We start from the raw sequence: 8659 nt of genomic DNA, 5'->3' as shown, positions 1-8659 counted from the left end.
AGAGAGAGAGAGAGAGAGAGAGAGAGAGAGAGAGAGAGCTAGACTGCGACATTGGTGAAGGTAGGGAGGAGGAGTACAAAGCAACGTGACGAAGTACGATGATGACAGGCCTTGGGACTGCGCGGAGGGAAAGTGTTCGTGGTGGGAGGAGAGAGCAGACATACCAAGGTGGAGAGCTGCTCGTCTGCGTCTTCTTCTTCTTCTTCTCTCTCTCTCTCTCTCTCTTTGTTGTACTTCACGGAGAGCAAGAAATGTGAGGTACTGAGATTCTCTCTCGATTGTACTGCACTGAGAGCAGGGAATGTGAGGTACTGAGGTTCCCTGCATAGCTTTCAAATTTCGGCCGTCGTACTTCAATTTACTTCAAAGCTAAGTAGAGCCACCACCAACGCAAAGCGCCGCAGTTTTTTTTTTTTTGCCCTACGCCTTCAGCTCGTAGAATTCGACACCTGATATTGGAGACCCTTCCGTCATATTATGTTAGTGGATGGGGTAGGGAAGTCCTCTTTACACGTGGCGCAAGCTGCGAGATGAAGGCTAGATTCCAAAAGAAGGAGGGAGAAAGAGAGAGGACACACGATAAAGAGGGGGAGAGAAATTAATATCAACATTTAAATAACATAGAAGTATGATGAAATGACATAGATAATTGGATTATAGAAACATTTCTAAAAAGTGACGGGGCTAAGCAATTTTGTGACAAAATTCAAATTATTATTGATAATAGTTCATGAAAATGACATTTTTTAATGGCATTTTTTTTCTTGCAACATTCTCTTGAACAAGTGTTAAGTGTGATATGTATATATGGATTTTTTTTGAAATGTATTTATTCAATATTAAGAATATCTAAATCTAATCCATAATAATAATACATGTCGCACTAAAGTAACAAGGTGATATTTGTATATTAAAAATCCAAAAAAATAAATTAAATCTTGATTATATATTTTTTCATTTAAAAGTGATTTATATATTTAAATTATAAATTATCTAAAAATATTTTTTTTATAATCAACAAAAATATGTTTTAAATTAAAAAATTAAAAAGAAAATCATTAGATCTTTAAATAAAGGGACCCATTTACAAACTAAACAAAGACAAAATAAAAAAATCAAGTAAATATTAAATGAAAAGACCAAATTACAATGATAAAAAAACTCACTTACATTATAAAAAAAAATATAATCTTTATAAAACTTTATTAAAAATAAAAATAAAAATCAAATAAACATTAAAGAGAAGATCAAATTACAATGATGAAAATACACATTTATATTATAAAAAAACATATAATATTTATAAGACTTTCTTTTCAACAAACAAAAAAGACAAGTGTCCACCATGGGCATCATGACTGCAAAATGTCACTATTTTTCCGCCACATATCTATAGCCTTATACACAGACCAATAGAATTCATTTTAGCCAAAGGAAAAAGGAAAGCATCTCTATAACCTTTGCCTTTTAGCCTGGACATACCAAAAAAGTACCACGTCGTAAGAGCTGTCTGGACTCTGGCACACTCCTTCCATAAACCATTCGTCGTAATTGCCAGATGCAGGTCCTTCAACCCATCTTCGGTGGCTTGATTATGTCCTGCAAAGCGCAGCGTGGCATCCTTCACAAGCAAACTTCTAGGCTCACTCAACATTGTCACGCCCAGATTCTCCCCGAACTCCCTTCGACACCTTCACCTTCAGCTATTTCCCCATTGTCATCCTCAAACTCGCCACCACTCCATGCTCTATTTAGTTTTGCTGCTTTGCCGGACTCTAAGCAGGAGAGCCCGCTTCCGTCACAGGATGTCTGCGCAAGGAAGGGCTTTTTGGAAAGCAAAGGAATTGCTCGGTTTCTCCTCCTCCTCGTCTCTGTGTTTTGGGGAACATATGGGCCAGCTGTTCGTTATGTGTATGCACAACCTCACCCACCGTCTCCCAGCATTTTGACTCTCGCTCGCAAAGGTACCGATTTTGTTGTATAGTCAGTGGCAATCTGGCTGATTACTCACAATCATATGCCTAAGTCAACTTAGGTGCACTTCTTAGCTCGAAGGTCTTGGTCCGCCTGGTCCACCAAGCCGAACTCTAGTCCCCGGTACTCCAAGTGACCGTGTATGCCTTGGTCCCCATCCTTGTAGACTGGCTACAGTGCTGTTATAGTCTGCCCCCAAATACTTTCTTGTGTTGTTCCTTTTCCTTTATGTAGCAGATTAAATTATTCTGTTTTAGCATTTTCGTATGTGTGTCTTTCAGTAGCCCTGGATGATGGTTTTCCAAGATCTTCCCTATTGGCCATTACAATGTAAGCTGCTTGAGTGTTAGCAAAATTGGTGCTTGTGTTGATTATATATTGTTGTGTTGTTCTCTGTGGGTTTAGCTGAAGTTTTCTGATTTCCAGCTTCCTATTGCATGTAGAAGTGGCTTAAATTTTTTTTTCCAAAACAATAAATTTTTCAAAAGATGTTTTATTAAACAATGCTTATGCAAAGTTTTCATAGCTAATTTGGTGCTAAATTAGTATATTACATATTATGATTTCAAAATTTGAATGGTCGAAAGTTGTCAGTATTTGTTATCACAAAATATTTTAAGGGTTCTTATATAACTTTTTGATGTCAAACTTATGTATTGTAAAGTAAATTCTCAAGAAATTAAATGACTTTTGTTAGTGGCTTAGCTACACACATTTTTCTTATTTAGCTCCCTTTGTTTGTTGTCATTTAGTATATTTGCTCTTACTTGGCAAATGCTAGCCGTTATCATGCTTATGGTCTATATAAAGTAGCTTTATACAAACCTGGACCTTCTCTTGTGCACCGATGATGTAAGTAGGGCGTTTTGATGACCAAACTTGTCTATTTGTGATTCCAAAATCATTAACTTGACAACAAAGGCTAACTTCAGGCTTTCTTTTGTAGCTGTGTCGGTGTTGTTTTTTCTCTGCTTCTTACCTCTGGAAACTTCATTTGCGGAACCTAAGCAAGTGGATGAAGAGCTTGCATCTCAAGAAGAAAACTTCTATGACCTCGATGGAGGAGGATCTTCCAACCAGGTCATCATTTTTCTTTCTTTATGCTATGTGCTTGGTGCAGCGTTGCAATATTTGCTAAAGTCATGACAGACTTCGATGTTGTGACAATAAAATTTGTTCAGCTGCCTGGATTTCTCACAGATGTTTTCGGAATAGAGTGGTTAGCAGCAATTGAACTAGGCTTATGGACATTCCTTGGCACTGCATGTCAGGTATGCTTGGGTCTACATGAAGGTTTTTGCGACAAATGCAACAATTTAAGTTTTGGCATTTAATTGCACGAACCGTAATAAATATATTCTGTTACCACAGACAGATGGTTTAGAGAATACTACTGCTACACGTGCTGGGTTTTTGCTGCAAAGTGTCACCGTGCTCGTACCCATCTTAAGTCCATTTTCTGGTGTTAGAGTTACACCAATTACGTGGCTTGCAACATTTCTGGCTTTGTTGGGCGTAACATGTATAAGCTTGCAGTCCCAATTCAGTGCTTCAGTGAGCACAATTTCAAGGTGGTTTTTTGCTTCCAGCTTTAGTGGGTGTTAAATTTTTTTTATAAGTACATGGATCATGTTGTTTCTGCTATGCATTTTAATTCAGACCCGAGATCTCACACTATCTCCTTCTGGCTTTGCTTTCAGAAATTTGCACAAGCAAACATTTGTACCCTTGCATTTGTGATGTAGGGTTCATTGGGTGAAGCGAGATCTGAAGAATTTTCAAATTTTTTATGGTTCAAACAAAGCATTCTTTCTGTGCATGCATTTGCTTTTGAACCCATTTATCCCATGGTTTGATGTCATCAGTACGTTTGCTAGAATATCCCCATATGCCCAACATATTTCCTTTGAATCCTTAGTCTATGCTAGCGTTGACAATGTCCTTGCATTACATTTGTGGAACTCATTGGACCACCCTTCAGTTAAAAGGATTAATTTTGTGAAGAAACATCTCTTCTTACAGAAAAGAAGGTTCAAAAGACTTTGATTTATGAGGAAATATTTAGAACAATGGGCACCCTTTTGGATGGTGCATTTGACATGCTAGATGCACATCAGTGTTCAGATAGGAGTCTAGTACTTCTCCGGATGACAGTAAGGCCCTACCATGGTTACTCGGAGGGGGAATTGTGAATACGTACTATTGATAAGATCATACATAATGCTGTGTTGACTTAGACATGCCTGAACTCTTTCTTTTTACCACAGTTAATCATGCCATTGGTTTGGGGTATTGCAAGAAAGAGATTGACTTAAGAGTCAATGTAGGAGAAAATTGATAACTACAGGAAAGTAGCTGGCATGCAGAAGAGAAAATAGTTGGAGTATGCAACAGTTTTTGAATTTAGGATCAACCAGAGTGCAATATCAAGGAGTTTGGTTCATCAAGTGGCACAATGCTGCTTTATCTGTAACTGCAGCAGGTAGCAAAGTACAGTGGAATATGGAGTGGGGTCATAGAGTTGGCGCAGTGCTGCTCGATATTGATGATAGCTAGTTTCAAATGTTTTTTTTTTTCTTTGGTTTGTTTGATTAGTATCATGTCTCTCAAAGCTTAAACTTTTGGCAGTATTTTTGACATATCAAAAGGAGATTTGGAGATACTGGCGGCAGCATTTTTTTATGCATTGTGTACAGTGCGGCTGGGTAGCTATGCTGCAAGAGTGCAGGCCATTCAGTTGAGCACAAAACTTATGCTCATCTCCACGCTTTTGGCTGCATCATGGGTTTTCCTCGATCACACAGGTTTTCCCCCCCCCCTCTCTCTCTCTCTCTCTCTCTCTCTCTCTCTCTCTCTCATGCAGGCATGTGCACACACTCAGCTCTCTAAATTGCAGACTTTGTATCAACAGGAAATGAACTACGTGATATTCCAAGTGGAAACATAGTATTGGCCATTATCTTCTCAGCTCTTGTCCCAGGAACCTTAGCTTCACTTGGTCAAACGATAGGGCAGAGATATGTTTCTGCTGCCGAAGCGCAGGTGAGCTGATAGCCTGGATGTGCATGGTAATTTGGACGTAAATTATTTGTCATGTGTCAAAAATTTGATCAGTGTGTCAAGGGGAAATGTGGTGTATGTGATTGTCTAGACACCTTCGTGTGTATGCACTTGCCCAATTTGAAAGCTTCAAGGAAAAGGAGAGAGAACAAAATAAAATGGAATTAAAGGAGTCTTGTCTATACACCTCCTCGAGACAACGCCCACTTGAAGGATAAAGATACTAGGCTAGCTAAGTGCTAACCACACCCCTCATTTGTATGGCAAGGTTGGTGCTATGCAATGTGGTAATTAAACAAGGTTGCTTGTTACACTCAAAGATCTTCGAGGATAATGCTCAATCAAGTGTAGTAGGCAGATAAGTACTAACCACACCCCTCATCTGTCCCTTGTTAGAATCCCTACGTAACCCTTTGTAGAGGAGGTTTCTTAAAACCACACAAAAATTTCTAAATCATAAGGCCCCAAAAGCTTGTTCCCATGTTCTTGGATCAGGAGGATCAATTTTTGTCAGTATCATCAAAAGGTTGCTCAGAGGCATTGACTAATGAGAGCTCTGCTCAAATCTCAGAAAAAGCTAAGTGAAGTTCTAAGAAGGCTGATGATGTGTGAAAATATACTTGATACATGCTCAGTGCTCACTCTTCAAGACAAAATTGCTTGCAAAAGAACCATGAACCGACCTTTGGCACCACCGCAAGGCGATAAAAGAAAAAATGGAACCAAACCCTTTTGTCTACGTTTCCTTGGAAATATTTGACACAAGGTTGTTGGGAACCTAACTTGTCTAGCACACCACATATAGAGTTCAAGAGAGGGATTTGGGAAAGAAAAGAACGACACCTTGTACTTCCGGCTCAGTTTGACCATTTGGAGAGGAAGAGAAAGAAGACCAAGGAGTTCAAGGACGGAGGATAGACAGTGAAGTTTGATACGTCCTTAGGCTTCAAGGATATCCATGGAGTCCTTGCTGTCATACAGCAGTTTGACATCGCTTTTTCTGGGAGGCCTTTTCTCACATGCCTCCAAGGTATGAAAGGCTGCGACATTTCTAGAAGGTAACGCCTTGACATGGTTGTCTACCCTATTGTTACACAGGGAAGAACCTAAAAGTGGATTAAATTCAAAAGAATCTTCACTTCAGCTTGGTTAACATAAGAGTAGGATGAGGATGTCATTACTGCTTGGCATCATTAGAGAATGGTCAAGAAAGACATCTTGGTTACATATTGCCAAAGGGTTTGGGATACCTCCTTGCCAATGGCTTCCTTTTGGAAGATCACTTTTAAGGATCAGCTAGAGCAGTTTTGCTGCGAACTCCCAAAAGGGATTCGGTGTTATTGTCTCAAGCAAAAGTCAGACTCCATTCAACGGCTCATGGGACATGCCAAGGAAGGTTTTGGGATGCATTCTGGCTTTCTGACCTATCTTGTAGACAAGCGAGTGTCCGCCTAAATAGGGCAAGATTCTTCCGATGGTAGCAAGAAGAAAAGAAAGCTGCAAAAGAAGAAACCCACAGGACTAAAACTATCAGTAGAGTAACGTGCCGAGTACTATAAAGAGGGTAAGTATTACAGTTGTGGGGAACAGGGGCACATTCTTACTAAGTGTCCTAACAAAGCACCAAAGGAATAGACTGAAGACAAACCAGGCTTTCAAATCGGCTGATGAGCGTGCAAAGAAAGGGAAGACAATGGTAGGACTAGTTTCAGATTTTGTGGGAGCGGCTTTAGATTCAGAGGACTGGAGTAAACTGAGTTGTAACAGGCTTGCAAAAAATCTTGTCATTCCTTTTTGAGGTCAGTCATATTTGACCCTTGATCATCATTCAATTCTTTCAAAAAGATTGGATTCGGACTCTCCTTTTAGTTTTACATCAAGTACAATCTCTTTGCCCTTCTCAATCTTCAAGATGGCTTTCCTTGCCCTATAATAGACCACGACACTGTTTTTGGGAAACCAAGGGATTCCTTGGAGGACGTCACACGCTTCCAAAGGCATGATGTAAAAGTCCTCGTGCCCTAAATACCCCTGACAATGCAAATGTAGTTTGCCAATGACAAGTGTAATGGCAACATCCCGTTCGGGTGCCTCTAGAACAGCCTCAACCAGTGGCCCCATTTCCTCGGGCGTAATTCCAAGTCAAGCCGCCGATTCGGTTGAAGTTGGCCTTGGCTTCTCGGTCTCGCACTTTGCCCCATGCTCTGCAAAGTTTGGTATTTTGGGTCATCTAATCAGGGACGACGGTCTCCACAAAATTTGGTACCAGTCCTGATATCATCTTTCCTTTTCTTCCGCGCTCGGCTATTGCTCTGTAACTTTGTGGCTTATCTTCTCGTGGTCCTCTAGTTCATCTTCTCAAGAATTCAATCCAACTCTTTCTACGAGTACAGTTCCACTTTTTTTGCACTCTCCTGTCATTTCAGCTTTCCTCCCGACTTAAGAGGAGAATTAACGGCCTCTCGCCATCTTGAGTAGATCTCATCAATTGGGTAATTCTTCAGGTGTTTCGCAAATCTTCGGTCCTTGGAGTATGAAACCGGCCGGTAGGGCGGTAGGCTTTTGGCTCTCACCCGAAATTCTTTATTTTAGACACACACAAAGGAACTTTACGAATAAGCCTGTGACTGGAATTCAACACTTCAAGACAAACCACGGCCTGGCAGCTAGAGCCCTACCAAGCAGACAACGACACCCTGTTGGCCCCAAAGATTGGCGCCCCTTTCGGTATTTCTTTATTCTTATTATACTTGAGAAAAACCTGTAAACTTCTACAAGCTGTCCCACTTTTATCGGGCTGAAATTCCTCTACTCCAACCCGATTTGGGCAACATGACCACAATAGACGTCTCCACGGACAAAATCCCAAGCAAACATAGACTTTCCACGCACTTTAGAGCTCTTTGCAAAACCTGGCGAAAAATTGCAGCTCGCTGAATACTCTGTTTTGCGCTCCGATTTGCGTGGCGATCACTTTTCTGGGTAGCCCTCCAGCTCTCGCACCTATAGGGTCACTTGCCCCTTGAATTAGATGAGATTCCTCACTGGAAATCTCTCTAAATTGTCTTGTACAAGCACCCAATGCTTTCCCGAGGCTCCCCTGACAAATAAACGATCTGAACGCTTCCACCTAACTCTCACTGAGCTGTCCAAACCTGTCCATGGCTGACCCAATTTCGCCAGCATAATGGCGCAAATATCTGTGTAGGTCAAAAGTATACATCAAGGACACTTTCCCTTGTGGAATGGAAGCTTTCCAGTGAGCTGCAAGTCAATTTCAGCATGCTGTAATTTTCTGTTTTGCCACTGTTAGGTGCCTACTGCCCTGTACACGCATCCCAAGGCCTTTCTGAGGCTCCCCTAGCAATTCCCTGCAGTTTAGGTGCGAAACCCTAAACCTGCAAAAAAACACAGCAGGCTGTTATTCTCTGTTTTGGACCGTTTCGAGCAGAGCGAGCACGTCTACGCGTCTCAGGTGCTCCCGCACGCAATGGGACAGTTCTCTTTCAAATCGGACGAGTTTTCACGCGAGAAAACTCTCCGTTTCTGCATTCCTTCGCGTTGGAACTGTGCGTACTTGAAGGGGATTAGCAATTAGCTAATCCGGTTCATGTACAAAAGGCTC

At 41.0% G+C, this 8659-nt stretch overlaps 1 protein-coding gene across 3 annotated transcripts in view; it reads left to right on the top strand.

Moving 5' to 3' along the window:
* Positions 1 to 1474: 1474 nt before the first annotated feature.
* LOC147451017 (uncharacterized) overlaps positions 1475 to 8659 on the top strand; it is a 32401-nt gene continuing 25216 nt past the window's right edge. For 2 of the 3 annotated variants that reach the window (XM_086519967.1, XM_086519969.1), the window contains exons 1-6: positions 1475 to 1964; positions 2921 to 3054; positions 3156 to 3245; positions 3346 to 3545; positions 4603 to 4778; positions 4886 to 5016. In XM_086519967.1, the coding sequence (XP_086376093.1) occupies positions 1559 to 1964; positions 2921 to 3054; positions 3156 to 3245; positions 3346 to 3545; positions 4603 to 4778; positions 4886 to 5016 (1137 nt within the window). In that variant the 5' untranslated portion in view covers positions 1475 to 1558. The remainder of the gene's footprint in view (positions 1965 to 2920; positions 3055 to 3155; positions 3246 to 3345; positions 3546 to 4602; positions 4779 to 4885; positions 5017 to 8659) is intronic. The other variant, XM_086519968.1, reaches the window with a different exon arrangement.

The sequence above is a fragment of the Adiantum capillus-veneris genome, chromosome 9 (genome assembly GCF_014529385.1).
Source record: "Adiantum capillus-veneris isolate H3 chromosome 9, ASM1452938v2, whole genome shotgun sequence".
In the NCBI taxonomy this organism is placed as follows: Eukaryota; Viridiplantae; Streptophyta; class Polypodiopsida; order Polypodiales; family Pteridaceae; genus Adiantum; species Adiantum capillus-veneris.
The sequence above is the reverse complement of the archived record's forward strand: the minus strand, read 5'-3'. Positions and strand labels throughout refer to the sequence as shown.